This window comes from Mesocricetus auratus, unplaced genomic scaffold (assembly GCF_017639785.1).
Source record: "Mesocricetus auratus isolate SY011 unplaced genomic scaffold, BCM_Maur_2.0 Super-Scaffold_100022, whole genome shotgun sequence".
In the NCBI taxonomy this organism is placed as follows: Eukaryota; Metazoa; Chordata; class Mammalia; order Rodentia; family Cricetidae; genus Mesocricetus; species Mesocricetus auratus.
Genome location: NW_024429203.1, coordinates 34,581,646 through 34,607,048, shown reverse-complemented (window position 1 = coordinate 34,607,048; position 25,403 = coordinate 34,581,646). Strand labels below are relative to the sequence as shown.

The window sequence follows — 25,403 nt, the reverse complement described above, 5'->3', positions numbered from 1 at the left end:
TTTAGCAGTGAGAGCTGCTCTCTTTCCAGCCTCCTTACCTTCCCTTTCTGTAGATCTAACCAGTGGCCAATATACCATGTCATAGCCCATAAGCTATGCTGTCTTGAAATTTCCAATCAAATTGGCTTCATTACTTTTGAATTCATCCTCACTCCAATTTTTTGAGACATGTACCCAGATTCTTTGTCAGCATGTGACATAAATGGCATCTCCATAGATCCCTTGTTCCCCTCTGAAACTTCATGAGCCTGACCATATTTCTGTTGACATTCTGGTCCCCTGAACTCCCTACCAGTCTGACCCACTAAACTCTATACCAACCTCACCCATTGACCTCTGCTTAAAAATCCTGGATGTCTCTAGCCTGCAGCTCCAAAGTTGCACATTCCTCCCAGACCTGTTCCAAAGGACTAAGAGGTACCTAGTCAGGTTCCTCACAGCAGCTTCTCCACTTCTCACTGTTTTCTCCATCAATTACTATTTCCCACTGTTATAACTAACTTCCTATCCAGAAAGAACCTGAAAGGGATTTATTTTGGCTCACAGTTTAAGGACATACCAGCCCATCATGGTGGGAAGGCATAGCTTGCAACAGTGGTAGTAGGAATGTGAGGTTGCTTGCTTAGATCTTGTTAGATTATCATCTAGAACCAAAACCAGGGCTGGACTATAAATCCTCAGAATCTTCCACACAATGACCCACTTTCTCCATTAAGGCCCCATCTCCTAAAAGTTCTGCAGCTTCCCAAACAGGCCGGGCGTTGGTGGTGCACGCCTTTAATCCCAGCACTCAAGAGGCAGAGGCAGGCAAATCTCTGTGAGTTGGAGGCCAGCCTGGTCTACAGAGCGAGTTCCAGGAAGTCTCCAAATACAATACAGAGAAACCCTGTCTCGAAAAACCAAAAAAAAGAAGAAGAAGAAGAAGAAGAAGAAGAAGAAGAAGAAGAAGAAGAAGAAGAAGAAGAAGAAGAAGAAGAAGAAGAAGAAGAAAGAAAGAAAGAAACTACAGGACTTAATATGTATATAATATTATCATGCTAAACTGTACAAATAAGCAGTAATTCCATTACACAATGTAGAAACATTCATGTATCTCTTACCCACCATTAATTTTGATATCTACTGAAAGAACCATGGCTTTTTAATTCTTATATGCTTAGAACCTAGTACAATATATAATAATGGGCATTTGATAACAATATTTCATGACCTTTCAAAAAAACAGTATAGAACATTGTGATAGTCTGTGGATTTACAGCAATACATATTCACAAAACAAAAGCCTTGCCCTCACAGACCTTATAATACAGAGGGGAAGACAAAGCATAAATAACTCTTATTTAAGACAGATTATAAAGGTTCAAACATAGGGGTTAATACAAAATTAATGATTTTGGAAGAAAAATCATAGTGGGGGAGACCCAAAAGACTAAAAGCAGAGAGGCTACTATTATACTTAGTCCAGGTAATTGTGAGTTTGTCAATGGTGCAGTTGGACAGGGAAAAAGAAGGGACTTGTGGTTCAGAACTGAGGTAGGTGTGAGCCATGAATAGTTAGATGTAAGATGAGGCAACAGTCATAAATTTCTTGGTAGGACAACTGCAAAAGGATGGAAGTGTCATTAAATGAAATATGAAATCAGAAAGATGAGATGTCTGTGAAGCATGCAAATGACAGCCAACTTAGACACTAGAGCTTGGGACTCATAAGAAATGTGAAGTAGAAAGACAGTTTACTCATCCCCCAGAATCTTGATTTAGTTCAGAGTAAATGGAGTATATGAGATTGTTAGTTGAAGAGTGCAATGTGAGAAAAGGCATATACATAGAGGTGACTGAAAGCAGGAGCAATCAGAACAGTAGTCACCAAAGGCAAAGTCCCGCAGGCTGAGTGCTTGAGCCTGTCTCAAGACAAGAGTTCAGTGTCTGGTAATGACAGTGTGGGTAGGGAGAGATGCCCACACTTGCCCCTCACCGTCTCCAGCACTCAGGAGAGCTGGCCCTGCACCTCATCTGGGCACCATAGTAGTGTTGACCCTGCTGGTGAAGGTGCAGGCGAACCTGCCCTGAGGTCATGAGAGTGGAGACCTGGCCCTACACCTCCTGTCTGCCATGTGGTGAGGGAGAGGAAAAGATGGCCTCCCCTGTCGCTCCTTGCCACCTGTGGCAACAAGAGAGCTGACCGTGCCTCTCACTAGAATACAGAACTAGGAAAAATGGGCCCTGCATCTCACCAGGGCAACCCAGTAGAACTGACCCCATTGGTGAAGGTGTTGGGGAGCCATCCCCGAGAACGTAAATGTGAGAGACTGAACCCTGCCCCTCACCTACCATGTGGTGTGGGCAAGAGAGAGAAGCTCCCCCCATGCCCCTCAAGGCCTGTGGTAGGTGGAAAGCCATCCCTTAGGTAAGTAACTAGAGGGAGAAAGCTGGCCTTAACTCTCACCAGCTGCAGCACTAGGCAGAGTGGCCCCTATACCCCAACTAGGTAACACAGTAGAGCTAGCCCTGGTGGTATAAGTGTGGGCAAGCCAATCCTGAGGATATGAGAATTGGCCCCACCCCTTGCTGCTTACTACATAGGGTGAGCTGGCCAGGGCAGTACTGGAGAGCCCACCCTGGCATTGAGGATGAAGGAGAGTTGGCAAGCTGACCAACCCAGCAACCACCCAGAACCAGAGCTATGAGTTGGCCCATCCCATCATCCACCCCATCTATGATCTGCTAGAGCACATGAAAGGGCTGGTCTTGCAGACCCAAAGTTACAGGAACTCCATGACAGAAGACAACAGGATATCCAAGAGGGACCCCAGTAAAGGCCCAGTATTGATGATGTTGCAAAAACCAGAGCCCTTAACCAGACCAACTACTCAATGCAATGAACACTTGCAAGTAACAATATATGGACTAAAGGGCTATATGAATATGACTCACCACACTACAGCTGCCTCAATGAGATTTTTCTTTTCTTGCCTTTCTCTTTTATATTAAATTTTGTCTTGTTTTATCCTAAGGGGGGGGATTGCAAGGAAAGAGGGCAATGGGAAGGGACTGCGAGATAAGTGGGATGAAGAAGCATGATGTGAAATCCACCCACACCATCAGTTACCTTCAGCTCCCATTTCTTCCCCATCATGTTTTCTCTTACTCTCTCATCTTGGCAGACTACCACCCAGCAGACCAGACTGTCTGGGTGAGCTATATACACTGGCTAGACTCCAGCCCCTCACTTCCCTGGTCTCTAAATAAAACTAACCATAAAATTAAACCTGAACTAAACCCCCCTGCTATCCAAGTAAAAATCTCCATTGTCGTCTTTGTCTTTTAAAGAATCACAGTAGCCACTAACCAAACATCCTAGTAGACTGAAGTCAGTTGAGGGCTTTTACTATCCTTTACTAAAGGAAACCAAGGCCAGAGAGGATGGTCAGATTTGTAGAAACACCAGTTTCATGGCAGACACCCTGACTCCTAAGCAGACCTTCCCTATTATACTTGAGTCAGGAAGCTACCCTCCATAGATTCCTTTTGCTTAGAAGAGATGGGGTAAATACCTGGTAGATTATTGCTTTGTCTCACTAAGACTTTTTTTCTCATTTATCTCATGAAATAGTCTTTGAACAAATGCTTCCATAAAAGCTATGCTAAATTTGAATTAAGTTACCTTAAAGAAGATGCTCAATGTTTCACATATATAAAAATGCAACTAACTTTCTGAATGTTTTCCTCCAGCAGTCCAAAGTTGAGATGATAGGTGTCTTCTCTTTTGATAGTGCAAGTCCTTGTTCTCAAGGCTAGGCAATACAAAGCTCAGTAGACATGGGGACTTTCCTGTTTCCCTAGCCAGCCTGCTTGCTTTTCCACCTACACCAAAGCCTTGTTAAAAGCTTCCAATAAAGCTGAGGTGAATTGTGGACATTGGCGCTTTTTATTGCACTTTTTACTCAAATCCCAATTTGTCTTATTCGGGTAGATGCTGAGAAAGCAAGACAGTAAATGAAAAAGCATTAAGGGTAAAAGCTGTTATCAGTAGGAATTTACAATGAGCTCATAGTATCTACACAGACAGTTAATTACTAGCTTAGTAGTAAGGAAAAATCTAGATGGGATACCATTCCCACTTTCATAATTCAACACAAATATGTTCAACATTGAAACATTACCAGAAGTAGGTGGTGGCCAGCTACACATACACAGCCAGCCAGTCTAGGTTAGTGTCCCCTTCATTTCATGGCTCCATGCATGATAGAAGTGTCAGATGCTCAGCTGGGAACTTGCTTAGAAAAAAAGAAGTTTGGGCTGATATGAACTTGAAGTCAAAATAAATTGCCTAATATGAAAAAAGTCAGAGCTTTAATATTAATGAGATGAAAGAGCACAGCAGGAATTACAAGTTGGGGTTCACATTAGTTGAGTTCTTAATCTGGGTCCTAAACTCTAAGTCACAAATCAAATGGTAAATCCTTACATAGTTACCTTCTCAAATATCTCTTCTAGGTTCCAAATGAGTTTCTTAGCCATGTGAACATTTTTATAGTAATTTAAACATTAAAATACCTGGTCAACCTGACAAGTCTCATAGCAGGTTTCTACAGTATGGAGTCCTAGTACTTTGGACCCAGACAGCATTTCATATATTAAACATTCCATCTATTTTGAATGTTGTTGTACAGCATTGCCTATAGGGATCAGGTGGGGAGGTCTTACCTCAGTAGCTAGAGGTAAAGGACACTGCTCAGCAGGTCAAGAAATTAATGTCAAGCAGTAATTGACCTATATACTTACAGTATCAAATACTAGGTATCAAGTTAGAACTTAAGGTTTTCATTCTACACACTCTCATTTGCAGTTGCACGTTTGTGTTCTGCAACAGAACAGCACAGATGGAATAATGTGTATGATCTTCAGTGTTTCTCATTTTTGTCCCTCTACAATTTATTCCCTACAATATCCATCTCACTTAAGGCTCACTGAGGCACTGTAAAAAGGCATAGTATGAGAAGGAAATGAGATTCCCTGCTGATAAAGTGGAAGTAGGCTGAAGGCACACTGGGCCCATAATGGAAAAATAAAAGCTAATGTAGGCTATTTTGGGAAGAGTCCTGCATTTTGTAATTATTACTTTCTTTGGGAGGAAGAATAGAAAAGTGAGTGGAATGATGAAGACCCTTGTCGTCTTGTGTAGTTTTGTTCAGTACAAAGTCAGTGAGCCTCTGTCTGCACTCAGCAGACAGCTCCCATTGATCCAGTTTTACTCAATTGTGTAGTCTGGACATTCGTGAGTGTTGATTACTTAGGTTTGTCTGCTATTGCCCCTTCCCTATTACTTTGCCAACTTCCATCTGTTTCCTAAAAGCTGTTCATGTACTCTAGCTGCTCTGAGCAAATAAGCCTTATAACCATATTGGATTCAATGTAGCTTTTTCTTGGTGTTTTGTATAGGTAAATTGAACATGTACCATGTGCCTTGTTCCCTGCTAGGCCCTGAGGAACAAGTGCCTGTTCTTAAAGTAGATCAAAAAATGAACTAACTGTGGTAAGAGAGATGTCCAGATGCAGGAGAGGGTTAGTGTTTAGCACTTTCCCTTTATCAGAAGTAACACCTGAGAAGGGCTTGGACACCTAAGGCATGAAAGTGGGCCTTGGACAGAAAGGGTTCTACAAGAAGGGGAGACTGGCTACAGACAGAGCAACATGGTAAAAACAAATTGGGAAAAAGGTAGGAAATACAGTTGTAAAGAGACTGCTAAGGTATCTAAATAGGCAGGTGGTAACAGATTTTTTTAAAAGATGGCTCTGCTCCCTGTGAAAGGTATTTTTAAAGGAATCCATAGAAGAAGCAAGAAGCCCACTGGAAAACCTCTGTGGTAGTCTGGGAAGGTGGTAATGGTAACAACAGAGATGAAGAAAGGATAATTTAAAGGATGTTTAGAAATAAAATCAATAGGAGTTGTAAATGAGTTGGACATAGGGAGTAAAGGTAGAAGAGAAATTCAGAATGACCCTGAGGCTGACAAATGGGGGCCTGAGCCTGGTAGTGGAGCCATTCACCAGGAACAAAGACTAGAGAGTGACGGTGGAGAGGAGGGTTCAGGGCTGGCCGTGCCAGATGTTAGGAATTCACAGGCTAAGACAACACAAATGATCAGTCAGTGTTGACAGTGTAAGGTCCCGAGAGATGAATGTGGGTTACAATGCAGGTGCGAGGGCAGCGGCATTTGCAGGGTGGTGCTGAACACTAGCAGTTCAAGCGACCTTTGGGACAAAGAGTCAAGAGATAATAGCAAGTGGCCAACTCCATCACACTCATGCCATCCCCCACCCCCTGTCTCTGCTCTCTTTCCTTAAATTGAGTATCTGTCACCAAAAGGGCAGCAAGATGTAGGTCTTCTTTTCAGGTCCCAGACAGTGAGGGCGTTCTGGAAGGGTCAGTAATGATAAGACACGTGCTGTCTTTTCCTTCCCGGCTGCTTATAATGTGGCTGTGCAGTCACAGCCCCCCACAGTCTACTTTATAAAAGTTAGCTGTCTAGGTTGACATTCTTATTACAAACATAAATGCTTTATAATGACAAATTTGCCTCAAAGGTATGCAGAGCAGTTGCCATGAGCAACACATAAAATGAGCCCCTGAACTGAAATGAATGTTTGGAATCTTTTCAGATTGTGTATAAGGAACCATTGTCCAGCTTAGATTTCCTGCTGAGACCAGGCTGTGTATGTGTTGTATGTTTGACCCCGATCTAAGAAAGTCTTGAGAGAGGATAATTCGACCCTGATTCCAGTTTTGTGTTTGGTCTTTCCATTTTCCAGCAGATAACTAGTCCGTGGTTAAAGTGTCCCCATCCCTGTATTTGGCAATTTTGTCAGATTGCTTCAGGATGCTGCAGTAACAAATGATGTAAGATCATCAGACTTGTTGCCCCGCTTAGTGGATAGCAACCAGATATTTCTCCACCCCTATGTATTTTATCAAACATGTACCCCTTTTCCTTTCAAGCCCCAAAGGTTACACCAGCACATTATTCAAGCTGGGGTCAAGGGTCATGTCCTTTTTGGTGTTCCCTGGCCCGTTTGGAGAGTGCCACAAGTAGGTGTTCCCTGTGAGCTGGTGAGTGTGAAGCCCCTGTGCTCAGGGTGGACTCCTGGCCTGCGTGTGCTCTTCTCATCGCGTGCTTGTTACATGAACTCAACATCACTGCCCCTGATGGATCAACGGCAGGCAGACAGACCATGCCATATGTTTCTCCATGAGCCACCCTTCAGCAGCTGGATTTTGTTCTGCTGTGGTGTGCAGAGGTGCCTGGATGTTGATATTGTAGCTCCCTCTAGTGTCTCTGGAGTGCAGCCACTCAGTTTTTCTTCCATTGAAGAAAATGCAGACAAGCATAGAATTGGCCAAAATTGGCAGCATTTTAGGTGTGCTTTCCCATAATTTTCTCTTGTGGGTAGTGTGAACCTCTCCTGAAGATAGGCTAGCATCCTCGTCCTGCTTCTGCTGTGTTTTCATTTCAGAACTGGATAGTTCTTCCGAGGACTCTTTCCTGAGATGCCCCTATTCACCATCTGCCCTTTAGAAGGGAAGAATGTGAATTCTGCTCAAAAGAAATAAACGAAAACAAGAGACTGAAAGGTTTACTTTCACCCTCAGTAGAGAAAATACTGGGTGAAGAAATTTAAAAACAAACAAGCCACTGACAGTAAGAACTTTGGCCATTTATTCTGGAAAGAGTAGTTTGTTCTCCAAAATAACTTTTGAACTAGAAATTTATCATCTGAAGTCAGACCATTTTGAGGTATTTTATAATCTAAGGGAGTCAAGTTATTAATATTTGAAAAATGGCTACTATGTAGTACATAGAATAATATAAGATTCCTGCCTAAATTAACATCATTGCAGCCTGCATAATAAAGATTTATGAGCTACCTATCATGTGAAATCCTATTATGGAAATCTCCATAAGTCCATGTTTGGATTGTAACTGGCTTCATGGTTATAAAGCAATTAAAAATCCAGTACCTTTCCTCTCTTTTACGCTCCATTCTTCTCTCATTTTCATTTGCCCTTAAACTAGATTGACCCATTATTCCCCAGCCTGTCTGTGTGAACGCACAGATAAGGAAGTGCTGCTGCTCGGGTTACTCTCTGGGCAGGCCATTTTCCTCCCAAACACCCAAAGTAGTGGAACAATTTATCATCGCTTCTTTGTAAGTCACTCTGATCCTTTATCTCAGGTTGATCTGTGAAGCTAAACATAAATTCTAGTTGTAGAATCCATGTTCTTATCTACTTCCAAAACTTCGGAAGACTTTATAAAAACATGTCTGACTACCTCTGTATATGCATGCAGAGAAAATTAGAATACCACAGTTATGCTATCTCCTCTACTTCTGATGTTGAACCACCAGATGATGAGGGTGTTTTTTTCCATGTAACTTGACATAGAAAAAAGTAAAATCTTGGTTGAACCATTTTCTCTTAGAAGTAGGTTGGCTTCCTAAGACTAGAACATAATGCTTGGCATAAATGGTGGTGACCTTAGCTGATAGCTATACTTGGGAACCTAAGGAGGAAGGATTACTTCAAGTTTGAGACTAGCCTGGGCTCCATAGTGAGTCCTGGCCATCTCAAGAGAGAGAAGAGAGAGAGAGAGAGAGAGAGAGAGAGAGAGAGAGAGAGAGAGAGAGAGAGAGAGAGAGAGAGAGAGAGAGAGAGTGACAGTCACTTATTAGTTCTCCATCAAACTAGCAGTGGCAGGTAGCTCTCGGGACTTACAGGAAGGAAGGGGTGGGGCACATAGAGAGGGAAGGCATGAATACTCTCACACATCAGACAAACAGTATTTTTTTTTGCTTTGTTCTCTTTGAAAAAATATAAAGATTCTGTAAGATTGAATCCTTTTTAACATTTCCAAGTGGTCTGATTGGTTAGCAACATTGCATTTGTGTATGTTGGACATGTGTAGATTATTTCCTTGATATACTTGATTCCCTTTAATCTTTCCTACTACCTGTGAGGTAAGGTTTCCATAGTCTTTGTGGTGTTTGCTTTGTTAGGCAAGCTGAGACGCAGAGGAATTAAATGACCATGCCCAAGGATACTCAACTATTGGCAAGGCTAAATCCCAGGCCTAAGTCCTTGGGAGTGTCCTTTCTATAAAATAACAGCTGAGTTTAATTTTCAGTCTCATTCAACCCAGCTCAATGATATTTGATAGACTTTTCAAAGACTGAGGGGTTGGGACCCTGGAACCTCCATTTTAGCAGGCAATATGATACTGAGCAAGTTATAAACTGCCAATGAGTTAATGGTACCATGTGCCAGATCTAACCCCCCATACAACTAAATTATGACTAGTATAGGATTTTAAATACCTGGTGACACATAAACATGAAGTATTGCCATCGATGCATTATAGAAGGAATTCATGTGATTGATGAGCATATAGGATATATTGCACTGCATGTGCTAGAGACTTTGAGAGCTTTCCAAAAATAATGTTTTCTGAAAGATATATGTTTGAACTTGAACTCTGCCTAAGGACATCTATTTCAAGACCAAAAGTTTGCTTTAAAAATAAATATAAAGCATTTTTCAAACTGATTAGGTAAGTATGTGGCAGAAGACTTGAAAGACCTTGGTTTTTGTATCTCAGTAGATCTATATGGGCTTATTTCCATGGCATGGACCAGTGATATCAAGTCTCTAATTGTAATAAGCATAGGCAATGAGAAAGAGATGCTGTTTTCTCCGGAGACTGTCTTGCTCTTTTTTCTTTTATTTTTAATATCTATATGAATAGAAATCAGTGCGTGCTGCTTCTCCAAACAGGGCATCCATCTTAATCTCCTAAGAGAGTTGCAGTTTGCTTTTTAAGTAAAATGGATAAAATATGTTTTTTTAAACTTGCTTTTTTCCATATCACTGTACCAAATTGACAGTAACCATACAAGAGCACATACTACTGGGAGCCTATGATCTCTGAGGTGTGTGGTATAGGCAGTTGTGGTCTGTGAACTGGCTGGTAGACTGCGTCTCCACTGTCGACCTCTGCAAACCCATTGGGGTTAGTTCATTTGTTTATTGCTCTTATAGTCCTTTGAGATCAGAGCTTCCTTCTTGAGTAATGCCTACTTCATAGAACTCCTTCAGAAAGGTCTTACTGCCTGGTGTTGGTATACAATCAGGCCAGTTAGAAGAAAGCATTTTTAGTGGAGCTGGTCAAGCACAACACCCTGAATTCAATCCCAGGTATTATGGAGTGGGGTAAGGGTGGTAAATGAGGAAGAGTCAGGCTAGAAATATCTACAGGAAGTAAGTGAAAGTTGATTTTGCTGTTTGTTGTTGTCTCCTGACTAGGTGGATGGTAGAGAGGAACAAGTTTTGACATTGCAACACACTCAGCTCTGCACACCGCTAACAGTATCTGGACTCATCCTTTCTGTTTCAGAAAAACATAAACTGGACTTGCAGTTTTTGGTGACAAAAACATTCAAAGTCCTTCCTTCTGGCTTTTCTGAAATTAAATTGTGTATTATCTATAATCACCATACTCTACAAAACATCTGAATTCCTGCCTCCAACCTGTTTGTATCTGTTGCCAGCCTTCCTCACTCCTCTTCCCAGCCTCTGGTAGCCACTGTTTCACTCCCGGCTTCTGAGACCATTCTTTAGGGCCCATAGCTGAACGAACTCATACTGAGGTTTCCATGAGCCTGGCTTGTCTTACTTAGCAAATGACCTCTACTTCCATCTGTGTTATCACAAATGACAGGATGTCATTATTCTTATGTATATTTGCCATATTGTATTTATCCAGTCAGCAATGAACATAATTTCCATTTCTCTCCTATCAATAGTGAACATTGGGATGCAGCTGTTCCTTCAACAGTACTATCTCCATTTCCTGTGGTTATTCAGTGAGCTTGCTAGGTCAGATGGTAGCTCTGATTTTCATTATTTGAGAATGTCTGTTGTTTTCCATAAGCCTGTGCTCCTCTATATGCCCACCAACTGTGCGCATGAGGTTCCTTTTCTGCATGCTCTCACCAACAGTTTTCTTTTTGTAACAGCCCTTTTTTTTCTATGATTTATTTTTGCTACTGTTTAATTACATATATGTGAGGGGTGAAGTGTGTACATGTAGCATCTGATCATCCTGGAGCTGAAGTGACAAGTGGCTGTGATCTTCATGGTGTGGGTGCTGGGAACAGAACTCAGGTCCTCTGCAAGAGCAGTTAGTTCCTAACTGGTGAGCCGTCTCTCCAGCCCCAGTAACAGCCATTGTATTATAAGGTAATATGGTTTTGATTTGCCTTTCCTTGTAGGTGTGTGTGTGTGTGTGTGTGTGTGTGTGTGTGTGTGTGTGTGTGTGTGTGTCCATCCCATTGTATGTCTTATGCTAATTATTTTTAATTGGGTTACTTGAGTTTTAGTTATTTTTGTCATTGTTAGGGTTTATTTTGGTTGGTTGGTTAGTTGCTATTATTTTTTATTTTGAATTTCTTATATAATCTGAATATAGGCCTCTTATCAGATGTGTAATTTCAAATATATCACCCATTGTTATCTCTTCAGTCTGTTGATGTGTACTCTGTTGTACAGGAGATTTTTAGTTTGATGTAATCTCATTTGTCTGTTTATGCTCTTGTTACCGATCCCTTTGGAGTCTTGTACACAATTTTTTTTTTCCATTCCAACATCCTAAAGCCTTTTCCCTGCTTTCTTCTCCTGGTTCTATAGCCTCAGGTCTTGAGGTCAAGTCTTAATTCATCTTGAGTTGTTTTGTAACTGGTGAGAACGTAGATGTCAGGTTTCATCCTTGTGCGTGTGTGCATGCAGTTTCCCAGCACCATGGTTGAAACCCTTGGCCACTTGGAAGGGCTCATGTGTACACGTGAAACTCTGAGCATACCCTTGAATGTAGGGCCCATGGGAAATGGTTGCTACCAGCAGTGGCACTCAGCATAGGTCTAGCTGCCAAAACCCTGAAGACTTCACTATGTGACTGTTTATTCCTAATGAGCCACCCTCCAATGAGCCATCCTCAGCATGCCCTGAGTCTGTTATGGAAGGGAGTTGAGTCGTGTTTCTTGCTCTCTTTCAGATCTGTAAGAGCAGAGCTCAGGAGTCTCAGCAGTATTACCACAGCTTGGCTGTCCGGCAGAGTCTGGCTGTGCATTTTAATATCCAGCAGGATTGTGGCCATTTCCTTGCTGAAGTCCCTAATCGTCTGCTTCCCTGGGCGGATCCTGATGCTCCTGAAAAGGCAGAGGACGAAACTGAAAACAGTGGGGAAGAGGTGAAAGCAGAAACTGCCGGGGGAAATCCCCAGCCCTGCTCTGAACCAGAGTCATCCCAGACGGAGAACCAACAGGTCACGAACAGGAGGCAGAGAAGCCACGTTGTAGTCATCACCAGAGAGGTTCCCCATCTCACTGTGGCTGACTTTGTGCGAGATTCCTTGGCCCATCATGGGAAGAGCCCTGACTTGTATGAGAGGCAAGTGTGTCTGCTGCTCTTACAGCTATGCTCTGGCCTTGAGCATCTCAAGCCCTACCATGTCACGCACTGCGATCTGCGCCTGGAGAACTTGTTGCTTGTCCAGCACCAGCCTGCAGGAGCTGCCCATGGCCCTTCACCTACAGACCCCTGCCCCACCTCAGCTTGTCCCACAAGGCTCATTGTGAGCAACTTCTCTCAGGCCAAGCAGAAGAGCCATCTGGTGGATCCCCAGATCCTCCGGGACCAGTCCCGCCTTGCCCCAGAGATTATCACAGCCACCCAATATAAAAAGTGTGATGAATTCCAGACAGGCATCCTCATCTATGAGATGCTGCACCTGCCCAACCCTTTCGATGAGAACCCAGAGCTGAAGGAGAAGGAGTACACACGCACAGATCTGCCTCGAATCCCTCTCCGCTCCCCATACTCTTGGGGCCTGCAGCAGCTTGCTAGCTGCCTCCTAAATCCCAACCCTTCCGAGCGCATCCTCATTTCTGACGCCAAAGGCATCCTCCAGTGTCTGCTCTGGGGCCCCCGTGAAGATCTCTTCCAAACCTTCACCACCTCTACAACCCTGGTACAGAAGAACGCCTTGCTCCAAAACTGGTTGGATATCAAGCGCACACTGCTGATGATCAAGTTTGCTGAGAAGTCCCTGGACAGAGAGGGGGGAATCAGCCTCGAGGATTGGCTTTGTGCTCAATATCTGGCTTTTGCCACTACAGACTCCCTGAGTTATATTGTAAAAATCCTGCAACACCGTTAATGTGGCCTGGACATTGTTCTTATTCTTAAATATTCCCACCTTCTTCATGTTGCCCTCATATCCCTGTCCTAGTACTCACTCAGAATGCAAGGAAAGGAGAGAAGCTAACTTGCCATCCTTGTCCTCAAGCAGAGGGGGCCATTCAGCAAGGTCATCCACAGCTTTTGCACAGTGAGGAGCTGAATATCTCCTTACTGTACAGAAATTCAGCTGCACAGCCGTGCAGTCACCTTCCCTTGGAACATTTGTCATGTGAATGGCCCCACAAATCCGGGGTCATAAATGAAATGCACATTCAGGAAGGACCAGCTCCAGTGGATTGAACTTAGTAAGCTGTGTCCACCTCTTCCATAACTCTGACGCTTGCCTCTAACTAGCTAGCAGTGCACGTCTCCAACATCCACTGTCATCCAGTCATGCTTGCACAGCAGCTTCCTCTTCCTTAGAGTATCAATGACCGCCTCTTTCCCGGGAGGACATGCCATGTTGCTTCTCAGCTCAGTTTTGGTCACTGGCGACAAGCCTTTGTTCTGGTGTAAAGTGAAAGGGAGGGGAGGAGAGATTCCTGTCTGTTGGATCATGGGTCATGCATTTCCATTTTTGTTCTCAGTAAAAAAAAAATGTACCCTGCACAGAGAGCAACCTGACAGCCGTAACCCCACTGCCACTGCTTGGCTGTCCTCCGCCTTTACTCTGTCCCGGCCTGCTGACGTTTGGGTGGATTTATCACCTGCTGTTGTGGCCCATTCCAGAGCTGACCAAAGGTGGTGTCACCGGTGCCTCAGCAGGATGGAATGCAGTTCAGAGTTCATGAATAGTTGAAAGGACATGAGGAAATAATGTCTGTGTGTGCAATTCTCCAGGGGCCCTCAGGGAACAGACTTTAAAGGTACTGCTCTTTGACCATTGTCAGACCGATCAGCAGGGCGGCCAGGGCTGGTGGTGCCTGAGTCAGTTTCCCCCACAAGCAGTAACTGGCCACCTCCCTTCCATCAGTAGCCAGTATTAACTACCCTGCCAAAGGCTGTAGACAATATCTCTGAATGAAATGGCTGTTCACTTCGCATTAACATGGCCTTAGAAAGCACCCCAAAGCTGGCTAGTGGAATGGCCAGAAGATAAGGGAGGAGGGGGAGGCCACTAGGATGGCTGACCTGCTCCTAAGAATGCCAGTCTCTTCCAGAAAGTGGCGCATTGCTCCTGAGACTTTGCAGTGGCCCTGGAGCTCAGCTCACAGGAAGGCTGACGGCTGCAGTGGATGGCTGAGAGCTGTTCCGTGGGACCTGTGCTCTCCCATGAATTATGTGCAATTTTTGTATGTATTTTTAATCTGTATATTACAGTGTTTATGTTGCAACTTTACCCAAGTGAGAACTACGGAAACCTTCCTTCCCATGGCACATACTTGCGCTAAGAAGCAAGTGTTCCTTCCACCTGTGTGTGTTTATATGTTCATGCACTTGTTTTATTCAAAACTGTGAGTATCTGTTTACTTCAACCTTGAAATCCCAAGAGTCACTTGAATGGTAAGTTTGTACATATGTGTGCCTGTGTGCACGCACATGCTGGAGATAGGGGCCAGGCCTCCAGGGAAGCAAGCTGTAGCGGGGTTGACAGTACCCTGCCGGTTAGGAACCCGGGGGAGCCCTCATCCACCAGTGCAGTTGTCTTAAAGCCAAGACTGATTGTGCAGTATTACTTGGGTGGCACCTTAGTGGCCTTGGAAATTTCTAGACTTAACATTTTTAGCAGCAGCCTTTCATGTGATTCACCCTTATCAAAGAGGATCGAAAAAGGTGAATGTATTTTATTATGCATTTTAAAGAGAATGATATGCGTGAGGCTGCATATGGAGGATGGCACTGTGTCCCTGGCTAGCACTCCAACTCCCAGGAAAAAGAGCTAGTCGGCTCACAGAGAGTCTTGTCTCTTCAGGATAGCATGACCATGGGTGGGCAGCCATGAATCACGGCTGCATCATGCCTGGCAGGCTGGGGTTTGATTCATCTTACATAGCCCATGTGCACATAACTCCCTGCCTAATATGCACTGAACTGGCAGCATGCAGACCACGGACCACAGCCCTTCACTTCCCACAGTGTTTGCAAATTGAGACATACCTTCTCAATGTCACTCTCATGGTGCCTTCCCATGTAAATCTGAATGTTGACTATTTAATGAGGTTACATATTTAATGCAGAATGTGCCCTAGTCCCTCTGTTCGTTCTGTCTGTAGATTTTTTTCTGTTATCTGGGATGCAGCGGTAGAACAGGCATGCGCCCTTCGCTGCCACTGTCTCACCGTACTGGTAAACTGAGCGCTCTTCATTCCATGTGTCTCTTACTGTCCTATGTCCACACCAGTGAAGGGCAAAAACGAAAGCCAGCTGACAAGAGAAGAGCCTCGGGCTTTCCCGAGACAGTGGCTGTGAGACTTGTCTCTGGGGGATGGCCACAGAATGTGAGGGGAAGGGAAGAGCGTGTCCTAGGGTAGGTCAGCCCAGAGACAAGAACTGTATTTCTAGGCAGGATGTCCATCGGGTGGTCCTCTGAGAATTCCTCAAAATAATGAAATTCAGTCAATATAACTTTATCATAGATACTTTATATTCCCATTTTAATTCATTCATTTAGAAGGAAATTCTACCCTCTGCAGACACATACACACATTTTATATATACATATATTATGAGTTTTGGAGTGTCACTAGTGTAGTACTTAAGGTTTTCACAAGTACCATCTGTACTGACCAGATATTTTTCTTTTCTATTAAAGTCTGTGCCATAGATTCTTCCATTATGTTGAGAGTTTGAACAACTGAGCCCCTGTTGGGACTTTTCCTTTAGCCACATGAGCAATCTCAGCACATGTGAGTGCTAGAGAGACAGGACTGTGGCTGGAGCAGGCCAGAGTAGATGTCTCTCAGAGTGCCTTGTTAGCATAGTAACCTAGCCACTGGAAGAAGAATCATTTCCTGGAGAGGCCTAGGCTACCAGCAGCCTCCTGTGCCACAGAGGAGAGCCCTTTGGGGATGTGTACACCCACATAGTTGCAAAAGATCACCATAAAAGACAGCAGTTAGATGAGCAACAAAACCTGTGGGAAAACATCATGAAAATCACCAACCCCAAGGCTGAGTTAGATTGGAAGGCAGACCGGTGGCAGTGGGATTTGTTCTCAAGAGATGGGCTGGATGAGTCATTGGAGAATGTGCACTCATACTCCCAAACTGCTGGTGCCGAGGGCCGAGAAGTATATCACTCAAAAACTGGTCAGAGCAGCCTCTCATCATAAGAGGAGCCAGTTCTGCCTCCGAGCTCAGGGTGTCCTCATGAACATGGAAATCCAAACCTCTAGGAAGATGGATGCTCCTAAAAGTAAAATCCTGCTATCGCAAAGTCCCATGAATGATCTTGAAGCCCACTAAGCAGTAGGTCGTGGAAGGAAGGCTTACACCCAGCTTTCCAAGTTTAATTTATCTAGTACTGGAAAATCACCAGACATTAGCTGGTGACCTGCAGTCAGGATTTTCCCATAGCTTTTACCCAGAGTGATCTGGAAAGATACAGGCTAGTCTCAAAAGCTGGGATGGATTTTGGAGGCTTCATTATATTTGAAGTAATTCTGGATATATAAAGCGTATACACACTTGGAAACAGAACAAGAGGAATTCAGCTCCCTGGGCCAGCTCTGGCATGCTTATTCCCCTCGATAGCGGGTAAGGATTGAGATTCTGATCCAGCCTAATAAGTAAATAGGATGGCTGCCTATAAAACTGGGTTGTTAGATTTACCTCATTGAAGCTCATATTCTCAAAGGCCCAAAGTGCTGCGCTGAGAAACCCAAGTACTACCCCTGCTGAAGTGTGCACTGAGGTCCATCTGCCAACACCCAACAGCAGTGCACAGGTGGGACACCGTGGACCAAAACCAGTGCCCCGAGGGAAGGCCGAAGAGCCATAACTCGAGATCCCAGACAGGTTATACCAAAGAAGCCAAGCCTTTTCACCCTGCTTCTTGGGGCAGAGCTCTGGCAGATGCCATAGGAAGGGAGTTTCGTGTTCAGGGTATTCAACTGGTAAATCCATTCTCAAAAAACAAAACACAACAAAAAAGGTTGTGTTATTTCAGGCAGTCCGTTTGGTACATCAGGAAAAAGAAGGTGACAATGGCGTGGGAGCAAAGGAGTGGCAGCAGCTGGAGCAGAGAGAAGCTCTCTGGTCTCTAAGGAGGAACTCTTAACTAACTTGCTCACCATGACTGGCTGTTGCCCAGACTGTAAGCACGGGGACACCATGACTGTAATATTGAAAACTAGGGCTTGAGGTGATTTTTTTTCTTAATAAGAAGGTGCTTTCAAAGGAACTCTTGGGAGATTTCTTAACACACTGTACCATCCTATAACCCTTCCTACGAAGGCAGTCGTCATCAGCATCACTGTCACCTAATGTGTACAAGTACCCAGACTGTCCAAGGTGCTACACAGCTGTCAAACACCTACCCCTGCAGCTGTTTTAAATCAGAGGCCTCTGCATCAGCTGCCGCTGGAAATTGTGCCCACTTAGATGGGCCACAGGGGTGTGCATTCTGAACATCTTATATACATTCCCTCTTCAAGAGCCTCTACATCTGTCCCCACCCCCCACCCCCACCCCCATGGTTTTCTTTACATCAGGAAAGTTTCAGGGAATCAATAGAGGTTGGGGTTTTTTTTAACCCAGCAGAATCGCAGAGTTATATATTTTGCTATGAACATTGTTGTGGTACAGAAAATCCACTTTGCCTGTTGGTTTGTGGCTAGTATGTGTGTCTGCACTCTTGGTAACTCACATGTTGAGCCTGTGGCTTCAGTGTAGTGTTGTTGAAAGGTTAACCACACAGCTTTAGGAAGCCCATTCAAATTGTTCCTTTCTTCCTCCCGCTCCCTCAACAATTCTAGAGAGTTGTGTGTGAACACACTGGGCTGGGTTTTCTGTTCGTTATCTGGAGGGTGTTTTGTTGGGAGACAGACACAGAAGCAAGATGTCCCCTGTCTCAGTGATTGGATCATGGCAGTCTTTACCTCTCTAATTCTCCATGACACTGCCCACACTCTGTATTGGAAAATCTTGTTTCTCTTCCTCCAGCGTTTTACCCCCATGCTTACACATTTTACAGTTGTATAAACAATAACAGGTCCCCTGTGTCACCAGTGGCACCGCCCTTTGGTTCGCTGTGGTACTTTGCTGTGTACTCTGTGGCCTCACGTTACTGTGTAAATAAATTCAGTTTAATATACACTAAAAAAAAAACCAGACTTCAAGTATATATCATTCCAGTGACTTGTCCTTGGTGATATGCTGGTGTGGGTGCCTGCAGATATGGTTCTCTTGCTCATTCCCAAGATGGCTGCCTGTCCTTAAAACAGGCAAGGATAGATAGCCTTTAGCCAACATGCCCTCTGCCTGGACTCCATCTCTTACTGACACTTTTTTTTCTTCAGTGCCTCTAATTTGAGAAAGGAGAGCAAGTGGAGAAGGCTGTCCATTTGCTGAGTGAGATCGCCCCCTGGTGTCCGTTCACTAGAGGCTGCCTGGTCAGAGAGGCTTGGCCGGCAGCAAGCCGACTTGGCTGACTCCAGTAAGGACAGAGCTGTGCAGGGACAAGCCTATAGTCTACAGAATTCACATACCCGAAGCCTGTTCCTTAAAGCACACTGTCACACGAGACATCCTTACAAAGACAGACAAGCTAATAGGCATACTGGTCACAGAGGAGGCCACCTGATTTCAGAAAAAGACAGCAATCAGCAATGGCCGTGTCAGCTGCCCCATTATTGAAGTAGCGTAGCTGAAAGTACAAATGTGCAGACTTTGAACCACTCTTAAGCTCTAACTCCCACCACCGCTGCCATGGTGGATGGTCTGCACAAAATGTCTACGCTTATCTCCACTTGCTAGAATTTGCTAACATTCTTAAGGCTTAACCCAGAAAGGTAGATGCCAGGCTTGGGTTTTACGTTGCTGAGGAACACACTCCATATGAATGTGACCTAGAGATCCCAGAGAATGCTGTGTAAGGATTGGGTGGCTACCTAACACCAGTGCTGCTGCCACCCTGGAGACCTAAAAGGGATATGGGACCTGGAGGTGGTACGCCAGTTCACATTGGCTTAACCTGAATCCAAGGAGACAGGGTGCCTGGAGGAGGTGGGCCATTTAACACTTGTCATCAGCATTCCTGCAGAGTCTCTTTCCAACCCGTGCTACAGGGAAGCTGACTTCTGTCCTACGTGGAGCACACAGGGCCCTGCAGCTTGGAGGAGCCCACCAGCATGCCCTCCACTCTGCTGCCTGCTCTCTCCAGCCCAGCCATGAGGCTTCCTTCGAAGTAAGCCTGCACTCCACGAGGAGAGGGGTTTCATTAGCGCCTTAGGAGCCAGGAGCAGCAGTTGGTAGATCACAAGTTGTCATTAAAAGCAGCTCAAGGCAATTACAGCTAAAACTTAAAAATTGGATTTCGCACTGGGCGGGGGCCTGGAGAGGGGCCTGATTGCTAAGCTCCAACTCAAATGTGCAAAACTCTTTAAGAGGAAACAGGTTGTCTGAGCATGCCAGGGCTTCTTAGAACACCAGATTACCCTCTGCTATGTGCACACACCGTCCAATAATCAATGGCTCCTTTGTCCTCTGGAAGGTATGTGGAAGCTGCTGGAAAGCATAGTGGCCATACCCAGGGGGTATGGCTCAACAGTTAAGAATGTTCTTAGGGGTGGGGCATGCCTTTAGTTCCAGCACTTGGGAGGCAGAGGCAGGTGATCTCTGTGAGTTTGAGGCCAGCCTGGTCTACAGAGTGAGTTCCAGAACAGGCTCCAAAGCTACAGAGAAACCCAGTCTCAGAAGAAAAAAAAAATGTTCTCCAGCTAATATTGTTCTTGCAGAGGACCAGAGTTCAGTTCCCAGCACCCATCATTGGTTCACAACGGCCTATAACTCCATCTCCAGGAACACCCACACACAGACACATAGAACACATAATTTAAAAATAATGAAAGTTTCAAGATTACGAAATTAGAACAATAAAAATTAAATTCATTTAAAACAATGAGCAAGACTGGGTGGAGGGCGGGGTCCTCTGGCAAATCTATAAGCAAAGTGATTAGGAACCTCTAGAGAAGTAATTTGCCTGCTGGGAGGGGAGCACAAGAACCTGTGGTCCCCACCAGCACCCACTGCTCACCCATCAGTGCTTGAGCCAGAGTCAAAGGGGGCGGGCAAAACACATTCAGGCAAGGCTAGAGAGATGGTTCAGCAGTTAAGAGCATTTACTGCTGTTGAAGAGGAACCAAACTTGGTTCCTGGTACCCATGTCAAATGGTTCACAGCCATCTGTACCTCCAGCTCCAGGAGATCCAAGACCTCTAGCCTTCTCAGCACCTGTCCTCATGCATAGACACACACACACACACACACACACCCTCTGTAGCATTCCACTTACAGAAAAGTAATATTTCTATGGCCAGGACTCTGCAGTGTGCTTTGCTTGCTGACAGTGTGCCGGGCTTCCTGAATGGCAGCTTTCTCACTACAAATAGTAATAGGTATAACTTGGGAATTTTATTAACATTTCTGCTCTGGGCACCCAGTCACAGACTGACTGATGGCTGAAGAGTTAAATACGAATGGCTGAAAGACTAGCTCAGGGGTACAACATTTACCTACCATGTTCAAGGTCCTGCATTTGATTCCTAACACCATTTAAAAAAATGAAATTCAAAAGTTGCACATGAAGAAATAAAATAAGAGAAACCAGAAAGCTTCTCAGAGCTGTACCACGAGAGTGACAGAGATGAACTATTGCATTATCTTCTCAGATATCTTAATGAAATTTGGATTTAGAATATCAGTAGTTTTTTTGCTAGGGGAAGAAACTACAAAATGCTTCTACAAATCACTTGGAAGGATGAGTAGAGGAATCATAGAAATTGTTGAATTTAAGAGACTCAAGAAGCTTTGAAAAAGTTTGATGAATAAAATCCTGTGATAAAAGTATCTTATTTCTGGTCACTATAGCTGTGATGAAACACCGTGACCAAAGCAGCTTGGGAGGAAAGGGTTAATTCTCTCACAGTTCTACAGAAAGCAGTGGGGGCAGGGACTCAAGCAGGACAGGGACCTGGAAGCTGACCAGGAGACAGTAGAGAAGAACCACTTACTGGCTCTCTCAGCCTGCTTTCTTACAGAACCCAGGACCACCTGCCCAGGGGTGGCCCCGACCAGAATGTTCTAGGCCCTCCCATATCACAATTAAGAAAATGCCCTACCAGCTTGCCTGTAGCCCAATATTATGAAGGCATTTTCTCAGTTGGGGTTCCCTCCTCTCAGATGACTCTAACTTGTGTCAAGTTGACATAAAACTAGCCAGCACATAGAGTTAACTGTTGTGCCCAAATTCTGAACCCCAAAATCACCAAGAGGCCTATTTCGATGCAAAAGCAAAGAGTTTTATTGTAGATGTTTAATGAGCTAACCCCATTAGCTCAGGCCCTTCACCCCACCACCATGGCAGATGGCTGGAGAAAGACCCCAAGCTACCTGGAAGCAGGGATCTTAAAGGACAGTGTAAGGGGAGTGTCTAGGGGTATGAAACAGTCTCAGGATTGGTGCGCTTCCAGGTTTGGGCGACCTGCCCTGTGTTGATTGGTCAACTAATTGTTATGGCCCCTAGGCCCTCCCAGGTCGGTTGCTATGTTCTGCAGGTCACTGTTATGCACTTGTCCATAAAGCACACCCAGAGCTGTAAAGCATAGCCCCACCAGCTAACCTCTGATTGGTTCATTGCCACGAGGAGGGCATCTGACCTTAGTGACCAGGACAAGAGCGGCAAGGTCATGCAAGCACATGTTAGCCTGTAATGGCTGCTAAAACGGGGAGGTTGGCCACTACATTACAAGGACAAGCAGATCAACATAACAGAATAGGTAACCTAGAGGAAAGGATCAGGAAAAGTGGAATGTAGAGTAAGACATTGTAATAGGAAAGAAAGTCTCCATATGCTGTTCACAGCTGTGTAGTTGTGTATGTATTCTGCCTGCCGTAGACCAATACAAACCCAAATAGATCAAACAGAATTACACGCCACTGAGGGAAGAAAAGAAGAAAGGGTCCCTAAGAACTAGAAAGAAGGCTAAGTCAATATGTGTTTTATCTTGTGTCAAAAAAAAAAAAAAAAAGGATTTTCCAAGCTAAAAAGCAATGGGAGGCATCTGAGAGGAGACGATCAATAGGTCTGACTGAAGATGACAAACCTTTGCCCACTGAAAACATTAGAAAGTAAATTGAAATGTAAACAACCAGGAAAGATATTTGAACAAATGCAACAGTCATGGGTTAAAACTCTCAGTTATGAAGAGCTCATGTAAATTCTTAGGAACATAAGATACCAGGAGGCAGAGCAGACAAGCCGGGAAAGCCTGACAGTTTAACCTTGCTGGAAATGAGAGAAATGAAAAATTAAGATGGTGTACCCTGACAGCATTTGAGTAGCTGGCAGTCATAAATACCAGCTCTGCTAGACCTCCGGGAGAATAGAGCTGACTGTTAGGTCCTAGTTCAGGAATGACCATCCACTGATGCACTGTCCACCCTGCCCATGTCCCAGACTGACTCTTTTTTTTTTTTTTAATGACAGTCATATTGCTAGCATCCCGTCATCTGTCAAATGGACAAAGCTCACTTTGGGCTGGTACTCACCACTGGTGACAGTGTACATGTTAAGTTTGTGGCAGGGCAATTAAACTGAATGGAGGGGCCTAATTCAGCTTCTGATGCTGACCCCAGGAGACAGCATGAGACAAAGTCTTCACATCTTTCAGATAAAAGCACCAAAGCCCCACACATCACTCAGAAAGGGGGCCCCTGGTGGCTTTAGTCAAGTGATTACAGAAACCTCTCATCCCTGTTCCTAGGAGCTTTTCTGTGGTGGAAGACGAGCTTCCTGAGCAGCTATGATCGCCCAATTCAGACCCAAAGTTGGACCCCACTAACCCTGTGTCCCCAAGCCTCCCTTGAATGGGGCTTCCTTGCCCACGGGGTTTCCTAGCCCACAGGGTTTTCTAGCCCACGGGGTTTCATCGGGATAAAGGAACAGGGTCCAATAAGGTTTAGTGCTGGGCAAAGGTAAGTGTTGAAATACATAAGCTCAGCAGGACAAAGCAAGTGGGTTTTGCTTTCTGTTTTTATGACCAAGGAGGGATTTTTGGAACAAAGGCAGTGTGAACTCAAATCTCTACCTCATGGGAGTCAGAGAACTGCTTGTGACTTTTGAGTGGCAGTTTCTCAAGCTTGCCAAGTTGCCTCTTGGCTGGGTTTCAGAAATCCCCATTAACAGTCCCTCCTGCTCAAGGTGACACAGCACCTCAGAAGGAGAAATGGACCCAGATCTGTCCCCTTCCCCATGCAACTATGACCCTTCCTGAGAGGTATCAAGCATAATCGGGACTTGAAGGGGAAAGGAGGCTGCAGTTAGAAGTGGCAGTAAGGCTGAAGGCAGCTCTCGGGGCGTTTTTTTGGTTGTTAGAAGGTCACTGAATCCAGAAACATTCCACAAACCTCCCCCCCCCACACACACACACCTGCTACTTTCCCTGGCCCTGCCTCAGTGAGTGCTGCCCACATAAAAGCTGGCATTTCAGCCCCTTGTGACACTGCCTTGACATAATAAACACCATGGTTGAATGTACTTTGTTTCAGGAGAAGTCATTAAACTACTTTTGTGGAAACATTTTAATTGAATTAGATTGTTTTCTGATTGTAATAAATGCTAATTAATTGAGTGGGCTGGGTGTCCTCAGACCTGGCTTGCCTCTCTCTTGTTTAATTAAGATGTAAGTGTGGACTTTTTGCTATAAGTCTGTGGTTTAAATTTATCTTTTGTGCAAATAATGTGATCTTGCAAATGAAGCAAAGAGAAATTTTTTTAGACAGAGTCTTGCTATGTACCTCTGACTGGCCTGGAACTCATGATACCAGCCAGACTGGTTTGAACTCACAGACTTCTTACTGTCTCTACTTCCCAAGATCTAGGATTAATGGTGAATGCCACCATGCCCCACATTATTATTTATTATAACAAATGTAACAACTGCTTTACTTGGAGCCAAAGGAGCCCCTACTTGGCATCATCAAAGCATGACCTGGGTCTCCCATCCCAGCTCAGGGAAATATTGCCAGTTCTTAGGAAAAGGGAAGCCTTAAGCTGCACACATAACCCTCCAAGGGTACTGGTCACAGTGAAGGTGAAGCTGTGTGTTTCTTTGGATGCCTGGGCTCTGCTGACCTGAGAAGCCGGTGGTCTGCAAGGCAGCTGAGAGTCACAAGATTTCTGTTCACTATGCAGAAGATAAACCGGTCCTGGGCCTGACCGAACATCAAGTCAGGAGACCTTGGTAGCTTCCTCACTGTAGAACTGTGGAAGCCACAGCTCAGAGAGGGAATGAGCACACCCAAGGCCAATCAGCATGGCTCTGGTACAGTAACACCTGTATTGCACAGCATCTTTGAGTAGAAACAAATTCAAATTGAGTTAACCAATGACGTCAAGGTATAAGGGTACAGGCAGGACCAAGGCTGATCCTCAAAGAGGTTGCAAAATATGCCAGTGTTGGTCGTATTAACTGTGCCAACAGAAGAATCCACACGAAAGAGAAGGCAGCGTGAGGGACAGGAAGGCTGCTTTGAAATTATGGAGCAGAAGAACAGCATGAAAAAGCTTCTGAGATGTGGCATGCTGGGTTTTGAAGAAGAAATACAAGTTCCTCATGTGGGTAAACTGTGGAGAACACTCCAGACAGAGGCAATAGTGTGTTCTGGCAGGTGCATCTGTGAGCCGCAGGAGGTGAGCAGAGGCAAGACTGCACTAAGGGAAATGTCCCTCTGGTCACAGCAGCAGAGAGGAGTCCAGAGGGGGAGCCTGGAGAGGCCAGGTGAGAGGCTGGGAGTCCAGCCTTCCTCCCTCAGCTCATTTCTAGGGAGATGGAAGAGATCTGGGCATATCTACAGGGTAGCACCAGGCCTGGCCCAGAATCCCAGGGAAACCCTGAGAGGGAGCAGCGGAGAGAGAGGAGAAGGTGGGTCTTCCTCTCAGACAAGCTCCT

At 44.8% G+C, this 25,403-nt stretch overlaps 1 protein-coding gene across 5 annotated transcripts in view; it reads left to right on the top strand.

The window, feature by feature from the left end:
• Nucleotides 1–18,561, top strand: part of Peak1 (pseudopodium enriched atypical kinase 1) — a 221,988-nt gene extending 203,427 nt beyond the window's left edge. For 4 of the 5 annotated variants that reach the window (XM_021226850.2, XM_013112959.3, XM_021226851.2 and 1 more), the window contains one exon: nt 12,108–18,561. In XM_021226850.2, coding sequence (XP_021082509.1) covers nt 12,108–13,271 — 1,164 coding nt within the window. In that variant the 3' untranslated portion in view covers nt 13,272–18,561. The remainder of the gene's footprint in view (nt 1–12,107) is intronic. The other variant, XM_040730260.1, reaches the window with a different exon arrangement.
• Nucleotides 18,562–25,403: the final 6,842 nt, after the last annotated feature.